This window comes from Crinia signifera, chromosome 6 (assembly GCF_055691185.1).
Source record: "Crinia signifera chromosome 6, ASM5569118v1, whole genome shotgun sequence".
Lineage (NCBI taxonomy): Eukaryota > Metazoa > Chordata > Amphibia > Anura > Myobatrachidae > Crinia > Crinia signifera.
Window position 1 is genome coordinate 244,031,017 of NC_139222.1, and position 26,527 is coordinate 244,057,543.

At 41.7% G+C, this 26,527-nt stretch overlaps 1 protein-coding gene across 3 annotated transcripts in view; it reads left to right on the forward strand.

Moving 5' to 3' along the window:
• Nucleotides 1-26,527, forward strand: part of FBXW4 (F-box and WD repeat domain containing 4) — a 187,348-nt gene that overhangs the window by 65,614 nt on the left and 95,207 nt on the right. For all 3 annotated transcript variants that reach the window (XM_083149201.1, XM_083149202.1, XM_083149204.1), the window contains exon 5: nucleotides 1,355-1,449. In XM_083149201.1, the coding sequence (XP_083005327.1) occupies nucleotides 1,355-1,449 (95 nt within the window). The remainder of the gene's footprint in view (nucleotides 1-1,354; nucleotides 1,450-26,527) is intronic.

Genomic DNA, 26,527 nt, shown 5'->3' on the forward strand with positions numbered 1-26,527 from the left:
TACTTATTTAAATGTACTGTGTATGTACTGTACACAAGCAGCAAGAAACACCCAAGTCTGCCCAGATCCTCTAGCCAGATGCACTAAGCTTCAAAAGTGATTCAATGAACCACCAACCAGCCAATCAGCTCCTGTCTGACATTTTCCAAACACAGTCTGTAACATGGCAGGTATGAGCTGATTGGCTGGCTGTTTATCACTCTCCATTTTATCACTTTTGAAGCTTCGTGCATCTGTCCCTATGTGTAGTGTGCCGAGTCATCCATTTTCCTGTATAGACTGGCACATAGTGGAAATATGGGCACAGACCTTCACAAATTGTAATTTGTACTGAGGTCCCTCAAATTTCACATCTTCAGTGATAATGCTTATTCATTTCATAATAACTAGTTGCTCCAGAACCCAGTCTTAGTCCTAGTACAGTTGCCTTGTTACATTGGCTAATTTCCTTCCTTTCCTATTGCGTTACTTTTAAGCTTTTCCTTTGGCTCCTTTACATCGAGAGATGTTTTTATGAAACTTAGACGCACTGATGCTTTGCAAGTGCTGAATGTGCTGTTTCCCTTTTATCAATGTTACATTCAGGGCTTGCTAATGTGTCTGATTGTACTGACATTGCATCTTGCTATAGACATCAATGACTCTTCATGGTTGCATTCATCAAAGGTGCGGTTATTGCATAGTGCATGCAGACGATTGGAACTCTGCCGTAATACGTATATACCCTAAGGCAGTGGTTCCCAAACTTTTTTAAATCAAGGCATCCTAGAGATCAGAATTTTTTTCACGGCACCCCTAGGCAAAAAATTTCTTATTCTGTAAATTGTTTTGTATGTCATACATAGGTTTATTTATGGGTGAGGGACGGAATTAGCTTCTGTTTGTCCACATATTTTATTATTGGCATCCCATCAGCAATGCTTTTGCCTTTTACATTGATCACAAATAATTTAAATTGGCATTGGACCACTAATCCAAGGCACCCCTGCAAGTGTCCTGAGGCACCCCAAGGAGCCACGGCGCACAGTTTGGGAACCACTGCCCTAAGGATTAAATGCTTTCACAGGGACCTACACCATTGTACATTACATAGAGCATTAGTAAAGTACCGATAGTCCTGAATTACTGGCATTTTCTATTGTAGACACTGAGGAAGATGGGGAAGGTTTCCACTGTTTAGATTGACTTAAAATTCTGTCTCCCATTTTCCCAGCCACAATGTAGGGAGGTATGGAGTCAGGAATTAGGCCCAGGGATATTTTTAAACTTCACGGTAATGGAATGTAGGTCATTGTTCACGAATGTGTTATTATGTTTATTTTTGTAAGTCACTATTTTGATGTAAAACTTTCAGGTGTGGTCCCTGTCATCCAATAGAAATTGGCAGCGTCTTCATACCATTCAGACAGATGACAGAGTTTGGTCCGTCGCCATAAACCCTCTATTAAGGTAAGAACAGTACGTCATTATTAATGTCTTGGAACAAGAATCCTGGTATGATATCTTGTGACTTCTCTTCCTTTTTAAAATATTTTGAATGGAAATGAGACACTGACTTATCAAGCTTGACTCATTATTTCTGAAGCAACATCATTAATCGTTTTCTCTCCTTATGATCGTAAGCCCTTTATAATGTAAGGTCTCCTGAGCAGGGCCCACTTCCTTCCTGCGATTTTCTAACTCTTATGTAGGGGGGTATTCAATGTCAGGGGCACGGCTGTCGAGCTAGCGCGACAGCCGTGCCCCTGTCCCGTTCTCGGTGAGCTCGCCTGGAGCTCGGCAGTCGGGATTCAATGTCCCGGCCGCCGAGCGGCGAGAAGGGGGCGTGGCCGCGAGTTGCGGCCGGGAAGTGACGAGCTGCAGCCGGCAGCTCGTCACTTCCCGGCTGTTCTCTGCAGAACGAGCCCGACAGCTAGAGATGTCGGGCTCGTTCTGACAGGAAACCCTTTTTAATGCTGTCGGGGAAGACAGCATTGAATAGGGCCCGTCGAGCATCTCCCCCACAGGCGATGCTCGACGGCGATTGAATCTCCCCCTTAATCTATCTTCTACTCCATACTCCCTTCAACGGCATCAAATCCCTCAGTTTTCTGCCACCCTGATACTTATTGCAATGTTGTTTGCCGATGCAGTTACGTTTGTACACCCTGTACTTGTCCGACGTTGTCTTAAACTGTAATTCGCTGCCCGGGAAGTAATAAAAGCCGAGTTGGGTCCGGTTTTGTGAAATGTTCGATTTTTACTCAAATATCGGACATTTCACAAAGTAGGCCAATGCAATAGCTTACAAGTCCACTAAAAGTTGGAAGCTTTCAAAGTCGGTTCTAGTTGTTTTTCCCATGTTAAACATGCAACTCGGCCAATGTAATGGGAGCTGAATTTGTAAAAAGCCCCATACACACTAGACCACAGGGGGCCGAGGCCGATGTAGTTAACAAAATCTGATATTGTGCGTCGCTCAGTGACGTCACAAGATCGTTTGGCTATATTACCAAATTGACCGGAATGTTTGGTAGATATCAATCACTGGTAGCTCTATAAAGCTGGACCTATTTAGAGTTGGTTTGTTTGGGTGAGTTATTAATGGCAATGTTGAAATTAGCTTACAGGTACACAATAACATATTTGTAATATACATTGAAAAAAATATTTCTAACCTTAGAAATTAAAAATAAGCTTTGATTTGTCAAAATAGCTCATGTACTGTAGATGTAATTTTTCAGGGTTTTTTTTTCCCATTAATTGCATGTTCTACACATCGGGCTGCTAACCTGGATGCACAAATAGTTATTAAGCCCTTGATTGGTGGGTTTTCCTGGGGCAGAAGTAACCTACTAGGCACGTTTGTTCTGTCCCAGAAATAATCACCACAGAAGGGGCAGACGCTGCTTTCTGCAGCAGCCCCTGCTCCCTTGGGATGTGGGGGTGGGGGCATTAGTTCAGCCGGCAACACTGGCCTGTTTGCTAAGCTGCAAATATACGCTTTTTGAACATCAGAAATTCAGTAGTAAAAACATGTGAATTTGAGAATTATTCAGTGTAAATGTGTGGATTGGCAACTATTTTTTAGTTATTTTTTTGCAAATGCAAGTAAACTTGGATCAATCAATTCAAATCAATAAAAAAAAAAACACTCAAACAACTTCCACATAATACTAAAGTATGTTGTTTTATTTCCGGCTTGCCAAAAATTTTGGTGTAGTTTCTTGGCGGCACTTTCATAGTCAGCGTAGTGTCCCTGTCATCGTAGTCAGCGTCCCTGTCAGCATCGCAGCCAGCGTAGTCAGCATCATGTTCCCGCAGCCAGCGTAGTCAGCGCTTGTGTCTGCAACTGTGTGTGTATGTTCGCACCTAATCGGAGCTTATGCAGTTAGCGTACTCAGTCAGCGTTACGCAGTTAGCGTAGTCAGTCAGTGATGTGTCAGCGCTTATTACATTGTGTGGGAACCATTGACCATTTTTAACCTGCCTGACATGACAGGTGTGAATGTGTTCTTGAAACCCCCATTATCCACGTCAGCCCGAAGTGTGGCGAGCAGACGCGGTACGTGTCCTCCCGACCTGTTCATACCCCCACTATCTACGTCGGCGGGGAGTTGATTTTATAAAGTGTGGCGAGCGCAGCAAGAGGACATGTAAAACGAGCCTGAAACATTGTGAGAGCAGCGAGCTCCACGAGGGGACACGGATTAATTGACGTGCGCTCGCCATGCCTCGGGCTGGCGTGTATACTGGGGGTTTGAAATGGAGGCATTTGCCAGTATGTAACATAAAGCATTGGCAAATGCCTCCTTTATTGTTCATGAGACGCACTTGCGCCCACACCCCCCCCTTTGTGCATGAGTCGCATGCACTACCGAACCCCTAACCCTGACCGTCTCCCTGAAGCGGACATGGGCAGGGTTGCCGTACCCTGCCGCATGAATTACTGAGACACACAAGCGTATGAGGTAGATGGTGCACCTCTCTGCCAGCGCCCGCATGATCAGCTCTCCGCCAGCATCTGCCAGCACAGGGGATCTGGCGGTTACCGGCGCTGTGTGAGAGGTTCTCACTAGGCTTGCCAGGGATGCCGGGGACAGAGCAGCGCGTGGGGGCAGTATGGTGACTTCGCTGCCTGACGGGGACACTACGCTGACTACGCAGGGCTGCCGCTCGGACACTACACTAGGCTGCCGTTGGGCTACGCTGACATATTATATATATTTCTATGCAGTAAATGTATTAAATACATCACATTTATTATTGATATTTAGGGCTGAACATTACAGACTTCTGTATCAAATCTAAAAAATCGTGTGTTATCATAGTCTTTAAAGTCTATGTTACATTTAAATCTACCGGAGCGATTGGATAGTTCCCCAGCATTGGTTTTACATTGCTTATATACTTGAGCTCAGATTATATATTGTGCAGTTTTACAGAATTCTCAATGTATTTCTTCTGTAGACTAATGGGACTGAAAAAGCTCCTGGAAAAACAATTTTCTGTCCTAGCACATCAACCTTTTGAAAAGCCTCTTTTTTTTCTTATTCCCCAAACACCAGCACAGAAAAAAAATAATTTATTTTCTGCATGTGAATCTTCTTTTGCAATCCCAATTTCTGCAAAGGGGAGCATCGTGCAATGACTTAGTTTAGCTTTCAATATAGAGTTTCCTTTGATCATTGGGGTGCTCCTAACTCAAGGCTGTCAAAACAAATATGCAGATGATGACTCCTTTTCAAGAGTAACATAGGGCATTGTCTGCAGAGTGAGAAGGCAAACTGCCGTTGGCAAATAATACACTTTTTTAAATGTATTTATTGAAGCAGGAACATTGAAAATGAGTTTACATTGTACATATGAATATTATTATTACTATTACCAATTATTTATATAGCGCATACATATTCCGCAGCACTTTGCAGGGAATATTTGAACATACACATCAGTCCCTGCCCCAGTGGAGCTTACACTCTGTATTCCCTACCACATGTACACGCACACTCAGTCATTTTAGGGTTAATTTAACCTACCAGTATATTTTTGGATTGTGGGAGGAAACCCACGCAAGTACCGGGAGAATATACAAACTCTGCACAGTTAGTGCCATGGTGGGAATAGAACCAATGACCTCGGTGCTGTGGGGCAGAAATGCTAACCATTACACCATCTGTGTATATCAAATGTTTCAAAAAAGAATGATAAAATACAATAAAATAGGTTTCAGTGCAATTCCGCATATCTTTGTTAATGTATACGGGCTTAAATGTAGCACAATGTTTACATAGAAGGCAGACATATGCATGAATTCTCAATGTTAGTGTAGATGAGAGGTGTTGCTTCCATATAAGGGGACCTGTCCATCTGTACTCAATACCAGATTATTGGGGCTCTCATCTTCAATGTTAATCCCAGACTCTCCACCATTAGAGGATTGCTGACACAGACAGATCCCAACCTGTCACAGATTTTGAAGCATCTAAGAGAGATGTGTATTAAACAGGGCTCCTGATTTAAATTGGGCTGAGATGCATAAACTACATACAGTACATACTGATTGATAGTTGGAATAGTTCTCTCCCTCTTCTTCGAGATGGCAGCACTGACTTTTTGCAATGACTTTAACAGTGGACAGTCACTGGTGTGGTCTTCCACCGAAGGGATACACGGACCAGTAGGTGAGGGCCTCTGCAGTATTGCCCAAAGCAGTAGCATATCTACTGACTTGCAATTGGTCCAGTGGTTACTTGTGTCATTTATAAATTACACAAAACTGAGCAGAGTAATTAGAACAATCAATGATGTCTCCACGCTTCAAAGTGATCTTAATAAACTAGAAGAGTGGAAACTGAGGTTCAATGTGGCTAAATGCGAGGTTATGCACCTTGGGAGACATAACCAGTGTGCTAGTTATAACCTAAGAGGGGAGGCTTTGGGTAAACTGGAAAAGGATCTAGGAGTCCAAATTGAAAACAAACTGAGCTGTAGTGCTCTGTGTCATGTAGTACAAAATAAGGCCAACAGAATACTAGCCTGTATAGGAATGGGTATGGAGACTCTAGGGACTCAAAAGTAATTATGTGACTACAAAGTTAGACAACATCTAGAATACAGAGTACAGTTCTGGGTCCCGCACTATAAAAAGGACATCCTAGAACTGGAAAAAATCCCAAAAATAGCAACAAAGCTAATAAAGGGTTTGAAAAATTTAAGCTATGAAGACAGATTGAACAAATTGGGATTGTTTACACTAGAGAAGAGACGTTAAAGGGGAGACATGCTAAACATGTGCAAATATATCAGGGGCCAATATAAGGAACTGTCAGGCAACCTATTCGCTTTGAGGAAGGACTCTAGGACACGTGGGCATGAGTTCAGACTAGAGGAAAGAAGATTTTGTTCCCTTAGAAGGAAAACATTTTTTTTTTAGTCAGTGCAGCCAAATTGTGGAACACTCTTCCAGGAGAGGTGGTGCCGGCAGGCACAATGAATGCGTTTAAAATAAGTTTGGACAAACATCTATTGGTTAAAAACATCCAGGGGTACAAACAACAATCATAATCTGTCTTTAAATAAATCAGAATACACAACGCATAATAAGGGATGTACGGATGGAGCCAGCGCGACATATCCATAGCGCTGGCAAGCACTGGCAGGGGGCATGGCCGGCGGACGGGGACGCGCAGGCATCTAACATGCTCGCACATCCCATTGCTGAGAATGGGGCGCGCACGGCGGATGGTGATCAGATCGCCAGGAGTCGCTCTGATGATAGTGGCTCCATCTGTAGCAAATGGATCATTCACACTAACCAAGGTTGAAGTTGATGGACGCACGTCTATATTCAGCCTTAACTACTATGTGACTTTTTGGAGGTACCATTCATCTGACATGCAGGTCACACCGCCATCACTTGTACGCACCATATTCTCAGAGCTAGAAGCTTCCTGGTGCTTCTGCTGAAGAGCATCCCAAAGACTGTTGATGATTGCACCATCACTTATCTCCCTCTCTGTATAGTTTGCTAATGTAGGCCCAGTGATACAGCGTGACACCCAATTCTCTTTGACCATTTTGTTATATTTATACATTTTTCTGTCGTTTTAATTAATCTAGCCAGGTCCTCCAACACAGGTGGGATTTCTTTGTGCATCTGAGCAGCACAGCATGTTTAAGTGATGACCTTTTGAGCTTGTCTTCTGTCAAGACAGTGTCTCCTTTCTCTTTGCTCTAGGTCGGAGCAGTACACCGTAGACTTGCACACTCTTACTGTCACAATATTTACCCAAGAGTGTTTTCCTTTTAGGACCGAATGATAGACGTGCTCGTGCTGGGGGGACAGCCGCCTCAATTGGCCAGGTTTAAATCAGTCACCCATTTTATGTGAGACCACGAGCGTCTACCTCCGCCCCAATTATCCATCCAGTCTCCACTCCATGCAAATTCTCCTTGAATTAGAGACAATTATCCATGTCATTAATTCTTCAATTTGATGGCTGGTATAGCAGAACCCGCAACACACTACTGACCTCGGATAATGGAAACTGCTCTTTAACATATTGATGATGAAAGAAGTTAATTAAAATTCCTGGGAGCAAAGGTGTCGACTAGCCTATAAACCTGTCGCTCCACAGCAGATCTCTGTGATCTACAATAAGAGAAAAGAAGAGAGGAGAAATAGGTGTTCAGGAGTGTGGAGAGAGATCAGACGAAGATACATTTCCTAAAATAATAATGGGTTCTCATTTAGCATGGACGAGCAATCCTTAGAATGCAAAAAGCTCGTTGGGGCTATGGCAATAGTTTAGTAAAGCTGTAAGTGTATATGCTCCATGTGGACCAGGTTCCTTCACAGATAATACTATTTGTTCATGCCTCATCACAGTAACATAGCGTAACATTTGTTGCTTTTATAAAATATACCCTGTAGGGCAATAATATACATACAATCATTAAACAAACGGCTTTCTGCCGTTACACTGTATGTGACTGATTAAGATCCCACCGTGGTTCGAAAGGCTGTAAATTCAGCAATGTGGTGGTCCTTTTTTTTTTCTCTTTCCTCTTCTGACATTTTCTCAGGCTAAAATTGAGGCATCATTGTAAATTTGTTAAATTTAAGGTAAAAAATATGTACTCAAAATTGACTGAAAAAACAGTATTTAGGGAAGAAATATTCTACGAGAGCCTAGGGTCTGATAGTGACAATAAATTACACAGGAAACGGATCTTTTAGCACCTGTTCTGTATTATAAACCGAAAGGAATAGAAACAAGTGTGACCATGCTTGGGCCACTAGCAAGATTGGTTCTAGAACCTCATTTTGGTAAGCATTCACCGAATGAGGCCGATGCGGCATTGGTTCAAAGTCCGTTAGCATGTTTTTGTTTTTGGGCATGAGCTGGAACCGTGTATATAACTACGAGCGATTGCATATGCGACTAGGATGTCTGAAGAATCATGTAGGGGAAGGAGGATCTGTAGAATTGCAGGATATGCAGAGCTGTGCCTATGTCAATTTCACTAATTTTCATTAAAGAAAGAAGAACAATGTAGAAGAAGAACAACAGTAGTTTTGGCAGTACCAGCTGAATATATAGAGTAGTTGTACAAATGGTGAAACACAAGGGCGTAACTACCATAGGTGCAAAGGGAGCAGCTGCTATGGGGCCCAGAGCTGAGGGTTGCCCATCTTTACTGTCTAAGTAATATGTTTTGCATACATTTGTCGACATCAGTTATTTGTTTATTTATTAACAGTTTGTTATATAGCGCCGCATATTCCGTTGCGCTTACATTTGCTAAATAGGGGGCCCGTACAAACCTTTGCTATAGGGCCTAAGAATATCTAGTTACGCCCCTGGTGAAACCTAATAGAACTTTGTTTCAATAATACTTTGTGAATCCGATATCTGTACTATTTTTGTGTTTATTTTTCTGTGCGCAATGTTGATTTTTGTCTCTTTTCAGCAAGTAATGAATTATGTTTAGTTTCACAGTGCTGAGCAGTGTGCCTTTGTTTTTCCAGCTTTGATCACTGCCCTGCCAACAGATAATGTAGCAATCACATCCCCGGTGGAAGTGTGGAGTTTATGTTAAAATTACTTTCTTTTCCCCCTCTTTTTTTCTGGGTGACGAAGCAGAGCAGGAAAGCAGACAGGAGCTGTAAATCCTTCTGCCATTATTGGATGGTATTTGTAGAAGCTTTTTATCTGCTTATTGTGTAAAATGTTCTTTTATTTAACTTTGCAAATCTTGGCACTTGACTATTCATGTACACAGGAGTTCCCCTGAACAGTAATTCATACAGTATGCCTGTAGAGTGTGCAAATTAGGTTTAATTTGTATTTATATAATCAGTAAGCATTATAATCCTGCATTTGAAAATTGTTTCGTATACACAAAGCTACTATGTTCTTAAGTAAAAACCGCCGGCTTCCGTGATCCACTGTGACACAGCATTGGATGTTTGAGTATCCCAGAGATTTATTTATTTATTTATTTACAGTTTCTTATATAGCGCAGCAGATTCCGTTGCGCTTTACAATTGTAGACAGTGATAAAACAAACTGGGTAGCAACAGACAGACTTGGAGGTAGGAGGGCCCTGCTGCAAGCTTACAACACCCAGTTCCAGTGAAATCACAATTTTGGAGCCATCGAAGCGAAAGGAAACTAGGCCAATGGCACCATTTTCTGAAACATGTTTTCTACAGCGCAGTGTGGCTTTTGTGTATACTCACCACATACTCTTTCTGTATCCGATCTAGAAAGCAGTACAATCAGGGAAGGGATAAACAATATATTTATGACAGTGTATACTTTCCTGTGTATAGTAGAACATGTTGTAATACTGACTATTCCTTCAGGCATAAAAAGCAATCCATAAAATGATTGCAGCAGTGAAGTATCTAGAACTCTTGTGCTCCCCTGTCTCTAAAAAGTTTCTTGCGCCCATACATTAATTATAATTTTTTTCTGTACATGCTCATTGCCAGGGGTTTTCGTGCTTGTTGCCAAGGGTACGGTGCTCATTGCCAAGGGTTTCTTGCTCGTTGCCAGGGGGTTATATGCTCATTACCAGGGGATCCATGCTAAAAGCGCACCTGCACTCCCGGAATCTGGCACTTGCAGTTAGCTCTGTACACGCTGCACTCCCATCTAGGAGGACCTCTAGCATCTCTCTCCTCAAAGGAGGTGGACATTTTTGATGAGGACACTTCTAATGTGTTTTACTTAGAATGTTGTCACTATACTAAAGTTGGTTCAAAAGTTTTAAAATCTATTTAATATGTAATGGAAAGTTACATGTTCAATGACACAACTTTTAAAGTTTTGTCAGTCATTTGTATATTTGTTCTTGTTCCCCAAATCTCTGTACATACTGCAAGGTTTGTCTTGGGGAGCCCCCTGGTGCTGACGTACATTGTCCGTCCTCGCCGGCGAGGTTTCATACTACACAAGACCTGAGATTCCATGCGAGATTCCATTACATTACTGAAACAATGTTTAAATCATAGAAAAGTATTTATTTTATACACAGATCAGATCCAGATGCGAAGCAATTCTCTAAACTGCAATAACTCTGTCTATTGTGTACCCAATTCAACATCATAAACTTTTGGATGTCATTTTTATATTAACTATTTTTTTTTTCATTAACTATTTCATTGGACTCTTTGTTTTATTACCATGACTTGTAAATGCCTTTCATCGCCTTTGGTGACTTATTGCCCTATACAGGTGGCTAGTAAGATGTGGTATGGCGAGCAACTGGAATTACCTTCCCCGTGAAGCAATCACGGAGTATTTCTATGGTAACAGGGCAGTTGAGAGTTGATTTATTTAGGTATCATAAGGTTTTAGATGTAATCCGAATAAAAGCAGGGTAAAAGCCAGTGGGAGTTTGCATCAAGAGTTAGTTTCGTGATTACTTAAAAATTATAGAATCTTTTGGTGTAACCATAAAAAGTTCCCCCCGCCTCTACTGTTACTGCTGTCCGTCATAAATATTGTTGAGAGTTATCGGAATACTACCCATCCTAAATGCCAAGATAAATTATAGTAATGCATTAAGATTAAAAAAATCTGGTAGCAAGTGAAGCATCATTTCTTCACTAAACAGATGAAATAGCTCAGAAGATGAAGAGATGTGTTATAAATTCCTTTTGAATGGATTTACAAGTGTTCTTAGATCTAACAGTTTTAAGGAGCAGGAGACTTGTTACAGATCTCTCAGGAGCTGCCCTTTGCTCTAACGTAACAGATTACTGGAATAGGTTACCATAGTCGTGGCGAGGGATGATGACCGTGTGGATTAAAGGCTCAATAGCTACCAGAGTGAGAGCGGACAAGATCTGGGAAAGGATTGTCCCATTTTTATCGGCAACCAGCGATGGTCGCTGATGAAAACGGAGTCACTCCAGGAGAAAGCCGCTCCTGCAACCAGTACTGGGCTGGTCGCAGGAGCGAGCTCCTAGTGGCCATTGCCCCATACAAGAAGGGAAATGGTCACTCAGCGACAATATCCTTGGCGATATAGGCTGAAATCATCCCGTGTGTGTGCAGGGCTTTACAGAGATAGAAATGGCAAGGTGTGTGGGTTAGGGTTAAGCACAAGCAGTGAGTGTTAGGGTAAGGCTGCGGCAAGGGAAAGTATACTTACCTGACCCCTGTCAGGATTCCCTCCTTTGGGATGCCGGCGTTGGTATTCTGATCACCGCCATTCCAAACGTTGTGATCTGTAATATTCAGTATCTTCAATATAAATGAAACAAGCATTCACTTCATAGCAAGAATTAGGAAGTAATTTAAAAGCAATACTAGGGGGGGGGGGGTATTCAATGTTGGGTCACGGCTGTCGGGCTGGCCCGAGAGCCATGACCCTGTCCCGTTCTTGGTCTGCAGGCAGGATTCAATGTCCCGCCTGCAGCGGGACGAGAAGGAGGACGTGGCCATGAGCTGCTGCTGGGAATCAGCTAGCTGCAGCCGGGAGATCGTCAATTCCCGCCTGTTCTTGGCAGAATGAACCCAACTGCTTGTGAAGTCGGGCTCGTTCTGCCGAGTTCCCCTGTTCAATGCAGTAGGGGAAGACAGCATTGAATAGGGCCCTGCAGCCATCTCCACCCCCGTCAGGAGATGGCTGCGGGAGATTGAATATCCCCCTTAGTCTCAGCATTTCCCCGCCTCTGTAATGGTCAGCGGCTTCCTCCGATACAGTGAATCTGAGGAAGCTGCTGACCATTACAGAGGCGGGGAAACTCGTTATACAATCTATTTATGCTTGATCTATGTACCACATCCGGGGCAGGCTGTTTCCAGGCTCGACATTCCAGATAAGGCTGCACATCCAAAACGGAAGCACTAGCAGCCGGGAACGTGCCTGTTCAGACGCCTGCAAACACCCAGTGCGTGGATTACAACCTCCCAGTTGGGCCAGAGGCTGAGATTTAGGGGGATATTCAATCCCTGGTGAGCATCTCCCGTCGGGGAGATGCTCGCCAGGCCCTATTCAATGCTGTCTTTCCTGTCAGCATTGAGCAGGGTTTCTCGGCAGAACAAGCCCGACATCACTAGCTGCAGCTCGCCTCTTCCCGGCCGCAACTCGCGGCCACGCCCCCTTCTCGGTCCCCTGCAGGTGGGACATTGAATCCCGCCTGCATGTTCTCGGTCGAGTTGACCGAGAACGGAACTGGGTAACGGCGGTCGAGCAAGCTCGACTGCCGTGACCCTCATATTGAATACTCCCCTAAGTATTGCTTTTAAATGACTTCCAAATTCTTGCTATGAAGTGACTGCTAACACTTTCTGCATAAGCCACACTAACAAAGTGAAAAAATAAGTCTAAAAACCGCTTGCTTTGACTGCTAAAATCTACACCTGCTGCTTTTGAAAAATCTGAAGCATAATTGATTATTGCTGAAACATCTATTAAGCTGTGCTATTACGGAGACCTTGTGAAAAGGCACAGTCATTTCACATCTTAGCACTTTTATGTTGATTGATTTTTTTATGATGTTTTAATTATCATGTACCTGCCGGTTATAGAAATTGTATGTTTATTAATTAAAAAATAAAGAAATGCATTGTACACATTTTACACGGTTTGGTCCAGAAGCGCTGCTTATTTTGTATTTTTTTTTTTATCGTGTTGTACGACCAGGAACTAGAACAATTTTATTTAAGAAGTTTAAAACGCCATATTTTATGTTTTGTCATTATGTTTTATAATTGAAAATTTTACTTCAGTTACATCTTTTTATAAATGGGTGTGGTGGTATAGCTCACAGACTCGCTCACAGACATGAGTTTTCACCTTTTAGGTGTCCATGTAGACACCGAGCATGTGGACTCCCAAATAGTGTACTTCGTCTCATATGGCGCACGCTTCACTCGTGATGCTTCACACCAGCGTTCCCAATTGGAGTCCACATGGATGGTAAAGTATGAAAGTTCAAAAATGCCTCGTGGTGTCGACCTATTGACCCATGACCTAAATATTGTCAGTCATCTGGATACCTTTTAGGTTGGGGCCACACTTAGCTGCCAAGCGGGTCCCGTTCAGCAGGAAGAAGGAGCCTGCTCAACAGCTCCTATGCAGCCGCCCACACTTACGTGGTGGGGTCAAAGACACGGGGTCCAACCGCAGCATGCTGTGGTTGGACAGGACGGCAGGACGACTGGATTACAAGGCAAACACATACCTTTTGAATATATGTGTTCACACGGTGCGGCTGTGTTCCCCTTGAAATCAAGCCGGCAGTGACTGGATCCTGTTCTGTTCAGCGGCCAAAAGGGACCCACTCTGCCGGTATGTGTGGCCCCAGCCTTAAAGGGACATGGCACATACTTGAAAAACATGGACCTTTTAATTTACTAGTTACCAGCCTGTAAATGACGGAACAATATAACAGTAATATGAATGCCAGCGGCTGTGCACCGCCAAACAGAGCAACACTTGATTTGCTCGGCGCCTTCTAATGGCCTGCCTGTGTACAAACACTTGAATTCCCCCATAGAGATGAGGAACCACCTTTAGCCTTTTATTATCTATGTACTTTATTTCCAAAGTTGTGTACAGAATTGATCCTAAGCCTGTGACAAAATAAAGAACAAGGGACTTGTTTTCAGCAAGTTGACCTAATTCAAAAATATCCATATTGAGTTTTTTTTATTTCTCTAAGCTATAAATGTGTTGAATGATTGTAAGGAGCAGTAAATGTGCATGATAAAGGAAGACAAATAAGTGGCTAATTTTCAGTAAGAGATCTTTTTGCTTCCAGGCTGGATGCGCTTGTAAGTAGAGCAATGTATTTGAGAACAAATGCCTAATATGTTCTCTACGGCATAGTGCATCTTTGATTAGGTGTAGGTCAAAAGAATTTACACATTGTGCCCTTTCCGCACTCGGGGTGATTGGCAGGCTGTCGTTTGAGCGAGCGCGGCCTCTGCCTTTAATCTTACTTAGTACTGCACAGGGACAATGGGAAGCAGATTTTCCTTGTTGATTCCCATTTGAAAAGGTCTGGTATCTCTACTAGGTACCTGTAACACGGGGGTCTTGATTGGGGTCTCATAAAGGGCTCTGTCAGTATGTCCAAAGGCCAAGAATACAAAAGCTATCAGTGGGTGGGGGTTTCAGCTGACCACTGAAGAAGGGAGGGGAGGATCTGCGAGGCAGTGGAGGGAGAAGCAACCCCCGATGAGAGCCTTAAAGAGAGAGCCATTTTTGTCTAAAACCCATCAAGCACATCTGCAGAATTGTCCCAGTTGCTGCCTCCCAGTTTCAAAAGAAAATGATCGTTTGATAAACCGTCCTGATTCACCACTTTCTCACAAGAGCGAAGGACTCACCTTTGACCCTCATATGATTTCACATTAGGCTGGCTTTTCTTTCTGCCTCAAATTGTTATAGAAACTTTGAAATGCATCTCTTGCTTTTAATATTCCCCAACCTCTCTCTCTCTCTCTCTCTCTCTCTCTCTCTCTCTCTCTCTCTCTCTCTCTCTCTCATGCATTTCTGCAATTCTTCCTGATTATTTTCCCCTTACTCTGACTTTGTAAAGACAACACATCCCCCCCCTATAAAGTTGGACAAGTAATTAGTGTTACAAAAAAAAAAAAAAAAAGTATACAGTATATGACAACGGTCTGTTCTCTCATTCCCACAATTTACTCACAAGGGTGATTTGAAAAAAACAGGTGGCGTTTTGACAGCCATGTAGTTGCTATAATCTATCAGCTCCTGACAGATTTGTAATTTACATGTCGGACGTGTATCATAAGGGAGAACACACAAACCAATGATCATAGCGGAACAATAATCAAACAAATAAACATTTACAATTATTATTGAGTGATTGCGGAAAATGAATCCTTTAGAGTAGATCACATTCCTAGTCGCTTCATTCATTCTTTTTTTGCTAAAGTGTGGCAGCTATTTGTAAAAGGATTGTATTATATGCTTACAGACATTTAGTAGCTATATAAAATAGTACAGACCTCCACCCAAACAGACATGTTTCTGATGACTAAATGGGCCTACAGTAATTCATGTTTGTACGCAAGTGCAGTTGCAGTTTTTTAGGCTACATTGTTAGCAACTGAAGCCGCCAATCAGAAAAGAAAAGAGACTTTCCCCAGAGCCATGGCAAGCTCATGTGTAGTCTGACGATAATCACTCCATTGTGTGAACATTGGCCATTGAACCTAATTAATTTTTGTACCCAATGTGCCCTGTTGGCCAATAACTATATAACTATTTGTCTAGACTGATATAAAAACTGTCCTGTGGCTGACACTCCTGAGCTGGCACAAATAGCAGTCCCTGTGGGCCCTACTATCTGGGGCCCCATCCCTCTAGGGATCAGTTTTCGGACTGTGGACTTTAATTATACATATGGTATATTATACTGCAGAGGACTATGGTGTATTTTCTACAGTGCATTGCTGGTTTTAATATGGTACATTATCATGCATGCACTAGCAGTATTTGTATCTCTTTACAGCTCCCTCTATGCTTGAAGTTTGAAACAGTGTCCCTACAAAAATCGTTTTTACTTTCTGTTATGACATCTTTTAGCACACAAAGGTCCAGTGCTGTCCATTTGGTCTATCGAGTGGCCTCTAGTGGTCATTGGAAGTACTTCACCTCATAGAGGCGAGGAGGTGTAGTAAGTCCTAAATATATAATATCAAGGGAAGAGGGATAAGATTATGCGCTTCCTAATAGTAAGCCAAGCCCCAGTGATAGCGGCTTACACCCCCTGTGGAGACTAGGCACACCCCTAAACATACCACTGCATTCCCCTGCTTGGGCCCTTCATGCATCAGTCCTCATTAATTTTATATATGTTCGTTAATATTTTTTAGTTGTCTGTGGGGCTTGGTTTCCAGTTATGATAACGGTACTCTGATTTGCGTATTTATATCCCAAAGCAATTGTCTACATTTAAATTTGCCGTACATAATTGTGCTGTCCAGTGACTCCATTGTGCTGTCCAGTGACTCCATGTTCTAGGCTGTATGTATTTGCTGTACATAATTGTGCTGTCCAGTGATAATAACCATTTTCTAAGCTGTATGTATTTGCCGTACATAATTGTGCTGTCCAGTGATAATAACCATGTTCTAGGCTGTATGTATTTGCCGTACACAATTGTACTGTCCAGTGATAACCATGTTCTAAGCTGTATGTATTTGCCATACATAATTGTGCTGTCCAGTGATAATAACCATGTTCTAGGCTGTATGTATTTGCCATACATAATTGTGCTGTCCAGTGATAATAACCATGTTCTAGGCTGTATGTATTTGCCATATATGATCATGCTGTCCAGTGATAACCATGTTCTAGGCTGTATGTATTTGCCGTACATAATTGTGCTGTCCAGTGATAATAACCATGTTCTAGGCTGTATGTATTTGCCGTACATAATTGTGCTGTCCAGTGATAATAACCATGTTCTAGGCTGTATGTATTTGCCGTACATAATTGTGCTGTCCAGTGATAATAACCATGTTCTAGGCTGTATGTATTTGACGTACATAATTGTGCTGTCCAGTGATAATAACCATGTTCTAGGCTGTATGTATTTGACGTACATAATTGTGCTGTCCAGTGATAATAACCATGTTCTAGGCTGTATGTATTTGCTGTACATAATTGTGCTGTCCAGTGATAATAACCATGTTCTAGGCTGTATGTATTTGCCGTACATAATTATGCTGTCCAGTGATAACCATGTTCTAAGCTGTATGTATTTGCCGTACATAATTGTGCTGTCCAGTGATAATAACCATGTTCTAGGCTGTATGTATTTGACATACATAATTGTGCTGTCCAGTGATAATAACCATGTTCTAGGCTGTATTTATTTGCCGTACATGATCATGCTGTCCAGTGATAATAACCATGTTCTAGGCTGTATGTATTTGCCGTACATGATCATGCTGTCCAGTGATAATAACCATGTTCTAGGCTGCATGTATTTGCAGTACATGATCATGCTGTCCAGTGATAATAACCATGTTCTAGGCTGTATGTATTTGCCGTACATGATCATGCTGTCCAGTGATAATAACCATGTTCTAGGCTGCATGTATTTGCCGTACATGATCATGCTGTCCAGTGATAATAACCATGTTCTAGGCTGTATGTATTTGCTGTACATGATCATGCTGTCCAGTGATAATAACCATGTTCTAGGCTGTATGTATTTGCCGTACATGATCATGCTGTCCAGTGATAATAACCATGTTCTAGGCTGTATGTATTTGACGTACATAATTGTGCTGTCCAGTGATAATAACCATGTTCTAGGCTGTATGTATTTGACGTACATAATTGTGCTGTCCAGTGATAATAACCATGTTCTAGGCTGTATGTATTTAACGTACCTAATTGTGCTGTCCAGTGATAATAACCATGTTCTAGGCTGTATGTATTTGACGTACCTAATTGTGCTGTCCAGTGATAATAACCATGTTCTAGGCTGTATGTATTTGCCGTACATAATTGTGCTGTCCAGTGATAATAACCATGTTCTAGGCTGTATGTATTTGCCGTACACAATTGTACTGTCCAGTGATAACCATGTTCTAAGCTGTATGTATTTGCCGTACATAATTGTGTTGTCCAGTGATAATAACCATGTTCTTGGCTGTATGTATTTGCCATACATAATTGTGCTGTCCAGTGATAATAACCATGTTCTAGGCTGTATGTATTTGCCGTACATGATCATGCTGTCCAGTGATAATAACCATGTTCTAGGCTGTATGTATTTGCCGTACATGATCATGCTGTCCAGTGATAATAACCATGTTCTAGGCTGTATGTATTTGCCGTACATAATTGTGCTGTCCGGTGATAATAACCATGTTCTAGGCTTTATTAGTAAAAGCCTTGTTTACGTGAAATAGTTTTGAATTGTAAAAGACACCAGTACATGTGAGATGAGAGATCATTCCCCTCTGTGTGGTGCCTGCATGCATGTGTTTCATGTGTCCTTGGAATCCACAACTAAATGGAATCATACTTACGAGTATCAATCATTGTAAATCTTAGAGAGAAACCTTTTTTTGACATGAGACCCTCATAAAATCCTGAACAAAAAGAACACTCATTTCAAGTGTTTATTAGCTGTATGTACAGTTTAGATTGGGGGTTTCTCTGCCTCCCAGGCTGTAGATATTTTTTTGTGTGACTTCTGAACAAATATCATGCAAGTGCATACCTCCCAACTGTCCCGATTTTTGGGGATGGTCACACGCCCTGCCAGGGCGGGCAGTGTCCAGCTGTGGTGGGGGGAGCAGTTGGGAATCCCCCCTGCATGGCACTGCACTGCAGGGCTACAGATTATTTTAGTGTCCGGTATGGGAAATTTTTTGCTTCTTTTCAAAGTATGGCGCTCTCATGACTTGGCCATAAATATATTTATGCTTTTGCATATGGCCGTAACTAAGGGTCTTTGCATCCCTGGTAAAGTGAATGTGCCTCCCTCCCTTATCAACCATACTATATGTTTTGCCTATGTTGTGGCCATGTATTGAATATAGTGGATATAGGACATATTCTTGAAGAACATTCCCGTATAGATTGCGAGCAGGGCCCTCCTACCTCTGTGTTGGTTTGTTTCTACCCAGTTTGTTTAATCACTGTTGTTTCCAATTGTAAAGCACAACAGAATATGCTACACTATATAAGAAACTGTAAATAAATAAATAATACATACTACATGGAGTAGGTAGGATAATGGATTTAGTGTTTTTTTCATCACTTGTATTTGTCCATCATAGATATGTGTGTGTGTGTGTGTGTGTGTGTGTGTATATGTATTTATATATGTGTGTATATGTATATGTATATGTATATATATATATATATATATATATATATATATATATATATATATATATATATATATATATATATATATATATATATATATGAGCTCCTTCTCACAATATCTGTCTGTCTGTCTGTATGTGTGTGTGGTATAAAATAGACCCATATGCTACTTGTGCCATTTTTTAGCATAATAATCTGCGGTCTGTGTGTGCAGCAGCTACTTGGTACTTTTCAGTTTCTGTAATACTAATCATGACACCTTTCCTGATATAAGATCTGATCCATGATCATTTAACGGACAGTGGACTTACATATATGTGCCTTCTAATACAAAATGGTAAACCATATCATACGTATAAATGTAATGCAGTCCCCAATATATGTAGGTAATGTGAATTTCAACCAGTCCTTATACAAATCGTCCTTGTTGAATTAACACAAATTCTTTCAAAGAGGGATGAATATATGGAAATAAAAAGATACAAGGAAGACCATATAGTGTAAAAAGTTTTGTTTAAATGATAATTCCAGGTATGGACTCCCTTGTATAAATGGGTTGGTTACATTATTACTGCATGTGGAACTTTTCCAGTATAGATATAGTAATCATAGAGTCTAGTATGGTCGATTGGTAAATCTATATTTGCTTACTCTCCCAGAATGAGAGACCACAACATTTGTATGATTAGCCCTAACTACTGTATCCTTCAAAAAGGGCCATTAATGCAATCTAGGTAAAAGCCTGTCAAAATAATGGCTTCTGCAATGTACTTTCACTTTGAGCTGTGACAGTTTTTACTTTCACAGGATTAATTTGTTCCAACAAGTGGCCTCTAGTGGTCACTGGTGGTACTTAACCTCACAGAGGTGACGAGTAGTTAGCCTTTAATACATAAGCGCTACATTGCATGGTTTTGCAACATGGTATTTTGCAACACAGCAATAAGTGAATAAATCATGTTGCCATGACTCCCACACCAGAACCCTGGATGTTCTCCCTTTGCCATCCCTGGGAGCAAGTAGGTACATGTAAGTAAAACCCTGGTTAGATAGATAGATTTTTTTGTTTAGAAATCTATTCATGCATGTAATACTTGCAGCATCTATTCCCCTGATTGGCTGACCGCATCTAATTTCAGATAAGCTACAGATTGATTTGGGAATTTTGTTTTTCATTGAGAAAGTGATTTCATTGTAGAGACTTTGCTTTTAAACTTTCCACAAGTCAAATACTCTGTTATGTTACGGCAATATCAGTTTTGGCTCATAAAGGAGTGATGAAGTTCTGCAGTGACATGATACAGAGTAACCGATCCACGTGGTGAGATTGTCTTTGTGTCGCTCTAAGGATTATAGGCAGGGCGAAGGAATTTAATGAGGTGACAAACATTGTTATTGAGTATGACTGTGAAATACAATGTGATGGATAATGTGTAAAACCGAATGAGCTGAGTGATTAGAGGTTTGTGTGGAACCCAAAAAGTAGTTGTGCCCTAATTTTGGTATATTTAGTATACAGTATGTACTACTTGCTGCCCTGTTTTTGTCGTATTTCTGTTTGTATTGTATTTATTAATCGCTTTAAAAACACAACTTGCATAGATATGAGGGTATCCGGATTGCTGATAGAGAACGTCTACGTGGACAGTCAATAGGTCAACAGCATATTGTTGACATGACGGGTTTTTTTTTTTTGGGAGGGGGCTCTCAATTTTTTAAACGTTATCATACTTTACCATCCATGTGGACTCTGACTGGGAATGGTAAAGTGTGCCGAGTGCAGCAGTAACGGAATGAGGCATCTGGCCAGAAACTTGGAGAGTGAAGCGGGAGTGGGAGTCCATTAGGAGTCCACATGCTCAGGTGTTGACCAAGACACCAAAAATGTGGGAAAAAAAGTGTCAACCATTTCATGTGTTGGCTTTTTTTCCCGTGCGTACCTTTTGCTTGTGTTGACTGTTTTCCAGCATTCACCTTCTGCATCTCAACCTTTAAGGGCAACCTAGACCTTGTCAATGCTAAGCGATGCAGGCTAGAGAAATCGCCATTGTACTTCCTGGTGGCTAGACCACCTAGCTATGTGCGTATGGATGGGTGATCTGTACTAACCATTGTTCTCTGGTGAGAACACTGGCGATTTTAACTAGATCTTGACTACATGTAGTCAAGATCTAGTCAGGTGATGGCGACTAGGGAGCATACATACGAAGCGATCTGTGCTTAATTTCTAAGCAATCTGGTCAGATCGCTTAGAAAATGGGCCAAAATTGCCCCGTGTGTATGAGACTTAAGACATTACAGTGAAACGGGGTTTGGTCACACCTATGCACTATTTGTGAGTTTATATTTCATTTTCATTTGACTTTGGGCTTATTTGTTAATTTGCCCAAAAAAGGTATACAGAGGAATCCTTTTCATGCACCACGTGGCATGAGACACCTGCTGCATTTTCCCAAATGTTATTACTTAATTCCTCAATAACTTTCTTATCCCCGGTCCCAAAAAATGCATTGCGCGGGTGTACTGGTAACGTGACGGTATTAAAAAAAAAAAACCTTCAGGAATCTGCAATAATCCCTTATACAAAATGCTTGTGGTCCCAAGCATTTCACATAAGGTATACTCAACCTGTATTAGGGTCCAAAATTCATATAAGACTGGTTAGACACTAAAACTATTTCTGCCCGATATGTTGTTTCCAGACAAATCAGAACAACCAAATGGCTGGATCGTACAGTTTTCAAAGGGGGTGCAAACTAGGCTTACAGGTGCAATCAGGACTAGGGGCACAAGTGATTGTTCAGTGGTTAGAATAAATGAAAAACAGGATATACTGTAGCATGTACCTACTTCGCTCTGTAGAAGAACTTAGGGTACTTGTATACTATCACGGCTCCCATCGCATGCCATATGTAATGGCATGCGATGCGATGCGATTTTACCGGGTTTTTAATGCATTTGTGAAAAAATCGCATCGCATGCTATGCGATGGCATGCGATTTTCTTCAAAAATGCATCCAAATGCCTTTAAATTAGTAGTGAACCTGTTAAATGCACCCCAAATGTCATTTTTCACACTGTACCACCCCCCACTATCAATGCCAACCCGAAGCGTGGCGAGCGGCGGCGGTACGCATCCTACGACCTTTTCATACCCCCACTATCCACGTCGGCGTGGAATTGAGAATAGAAAGTGTGGCGAGCGCAGCGAGGCGAGCGGACGCGGATACCTTCACAGGTATCCGTGTCCCCTCGCGGGCTTCACAGGTATCCATGTCCCCTCGCGGGCTTCACAGTTGTCCGCGTCCCCTCGCGGGGCTCGCTGCGCCCGCCACGCTTCGGGCTCGGTGGCTCGCTGCGCTCGCCACACTTACTATTCTCAACTCCACGCCGACGTGGATAGTGGGGGTATGAAAAGGTCGTAGGACGCGTACCGCCACACCTCGCGGGCTCGCTGTGCTCGCCACGCTTCAGGTTGGCGTTGATAGTGGGGGTGCTACAGTGTGAAAAATGACATTTGGGGTGCATTTAACATGATTTTAACATGATTTGTGGAAAATGGAATCGCATCGCATGCGATCACATGCGATGCGATTTTTCCCTGTACGATGCCCATCGTGGGAGCCGTGATAGTATACAAGTACCGAACAGGCATGGTAGCTGCTAGATGTACGTCAGAGAAAGGACCTTTCATGCCCAATGGGCGAAGCAACACTGGTGGCCTTGCACTAAATGTTAAATGCAATATCTGCACTAATATAGTCTAGAATAAGTTTGACATGGATGGATGGATGAATCAAATTCAGATTGCACTATATAATAGTTTATAACTTACACGTAATCATAAAATCGATACATTTCAGTGTGCACACAAAAAAAATCACAAATGCATGAAAACAACAAGAACATCAATGCATCTTATGTTTACCAAGTCTGTATATGGACACTTCTCTTTTAAAGCTGTATTCTCCGGTCACCAGGACCATATAAGCAAATCTATCCAGATCAGTACTGTAAAACAGACGTCCGCACTCCTATGTAATATAAATTTGGAGTGTTCGGGCTGGCTATGGGGTGTTACCTCTCCCCGGATGGAGCTCTTCACTTGTTGGATCTGGCTGTGTGCTGTAAGTGGAAAGAATAGTGAAACGGCTGCAGCTGTGTGTATCCCTTTTAGCCATATAAGTAGCCAAAAGGGTAAGTCCAATTCAATAGATCTCTCACGGTCACTATCCTCGCCATCACTTCTTGCCTTTAGTAATCATGTGGCAAGATACGCTTGTCCCCGGAGTGAAGCGAGCCAACAATAGTACATTTGGGCTCCCATATTTGAAACTTGCTCCTCTCTCTCTTGTGCTGTGTCAAGTGACAACAGAGGTCATTTCTCCAACTAGTATCTAGACCTAACCTAGCAGGCACTGGTGTATCCATTCCTTCCCATGAGGTTGCAACTGATCTCCACGTGCCAGAGAAGCATGTAATGAACTTCATCAATCAGAGTTCAGCACATGCCTCTCTGGTGGTGTGGATGCTGACAGTGCAAGGCCACCAGCATTGCTCCTCCCCCTGGGTGTGAAGGTCCTTTCTCCAACTTGGGACTACCAACTACCATCTCCAAACAGCCATAGTTTTTGAAGTGCTATTTGGTGACCAGTTTATTGCATTTTAACCACCCCAAACTGAATTAAAGTACAGGTAGAGCATCCCTTATCCAAAATACTCATGACCATGAGCATTTTGGATAAGGGATATTTGTGGATTTTGTATTTTTTTTTCATACTTAACTGGTCCACTGGCATTGCCCCAATGGTCCACGGTGGCCATCAGAATCCTCTTTAGCAGCATCCCTGGTTCCAAGGATGCATTGCGCATTTGCGCCAGTGATGTCATTGGCGCACCTGCACAATGCATCCATGGGACCGGGGATGCCACTTAAAAGGATTCCGATGGCTGCCGCGGACAACGGGGATGGGGTAAGTTTAAAAAAAAAAAAAAACTGAAATATTCTGAAAACCTACGACCTACATTTTTCTGAATATTTTGGATATGGGGTATCCTGTATTATTGTTCCATTAAAAAGAATTAGAATATCTTTAATGGTAGTGAAATATGTGGCATGGTACAGACTTAACCTATTGAAAACAAAAAAAAGTAATTAAATAAAAAATGAAGCAATCATGTTAAAGACACTGACACAAACCAGTAGATCTCTGCAACAATAATGCTTAGATCTTCATTAGTTGTATGAGGTCTATTTGAGGATTAGGCTGTTCTGGATGGCAAATCCACGTAGCTAATGAAGAATGAACCTATTTCCTCTGTAGAGAGGCCAATTCCACTATGACAGATGGACTAAAAGATTTATGACCACTGGGGAAAAAACACAGGTTCTTTCTTTTAACAATTAAAGTTTTTAATGTCTATCCATGGAAGCAATTAGGAACAGAGTAATTATAGTAAAGCATCTCATATTTGACCTAATAATCCAAATTGCGTAATCCATGATGCAATTGTGAAATGAAATATTGGGTAATGCATGATAGACTGTAGATTAGTGGTGGGAAATGATTGTTCTGAAATGTGGAACCCTACTCCTCCATAGAGCTAAGGCTCCCAGTTTAGGAACCAGTAAAGAACATATTTTGGGTTCTAGCAGAACCCACACCCAAATCTATATAATATCTTATCCCTATTTCATGTTTTTTTTTTTTAAATGAGCTGATCTTCAAAATTAAATCTTATTTGTGTGCTTCTCTACTAGCCTCCAAACTTTCAAGCGTTCCCTAAAAACGCACCTCTTCAGGCAAGCCTATCCTATTTAATTACCACACACATAACCCTCTGAGGCACTTATGTATTATATAACTTTTCTTCTGGACTTGCAACTTGGTGGGACTGCTATGCTATTACTGGTGCCTTTCCTTGTGCTTCTCTCCTATGTCCCTATAGATTGTAAGCTTGCAGCAGGGCCCTCCTACCTTCAAGTCTGTCTGTTGTTAGCCAGTTTTTCTATCACTGTCTACAATTGTCAAGCGCAACGGAATCTGCTGCGCTATATAAGAAACTGTAAATAAATAAATTCTCTGCAAATCGTTGGCACCCTGGTGAATGATGTACTTGAGCGAGCAACCGCACTGCTCCAACCATCTCGTGTGCATTATATGCTAGTGTATACGGATGCATTGTCCTATGCTACATCTTAAAAAAATGCTAGACAAAACGAAGAGCAAACTCCTAGCATATAAAGAGGACACTTTCCACAAATAAAGACCTCATAAGAGGCTGAAACTATTGGACGACTCTTGAGTTAGCGTTTTTAAAGTGGATAAATGGAAATTGTCAGTCAATGGGGTCAAGTGCGTGTCTTTTCCACTGGTGCTATGCACAGGCCAGTTTGAGAATATACTTCTATTAGGAGATTTCAGTCTCATTAGGGTTTCTAAAGGCCAGATAATTTGCTTGACCAGTCTAGTGAAGGAAAGTGTTTAAGAGACTGCTAGAGAGCAGCACTGAGAGATACAGAGATGTTACACCTTATTTCTGGAACTATTGGGGCAGATGTATTAAGCCTTAACAAGAGATAAATTCAAGGGTGATAAAGAGAGATAACATCCAGCCAATCACATCCTAACTGCCATGTTACAGGCTGTGTTTGAAAAAAGTCAGTAAGGAGCTGATTGGCTGGACGTTTATCTCTCTTTATCACCCTTGCATGTATCTCTTGTTAAGGCTTAATACATCTGCCCCATTGAATATTGAACTATTATAAGTGATAACCCTATTGATTAGCAAAAATGTTTTACTGTTGGCATGTTTAATGTTACCTTCTATTGCTTGCAGTTATCTTCATTTATTTCTATATTACACAAGTACACCCTGGTGCCCTTGAGTGAATCTGGTCCTGTATGCTCACCCGTACTGTGGGTACCAGATCATTGAGTCTGTATTTGCTGTTGTGGGAATCTTTCAGAACTTTGCATATTATATCTTTCAAATTAATATGTATTTATTTAGCCTACAGTACTAGACTGATGTGAGAACAAGTGACTACAACAGAGTCTATATCAAATATTTGAGAGCCTACCATAGTTTTCAGTTACTTTTAATATGCATTAAACTGTATTACAGTACCCAAGCAGTGACATATTCGTGTGGAGTTTGCATATCCTCTCTCTTTTTTTTTCTCCCACAC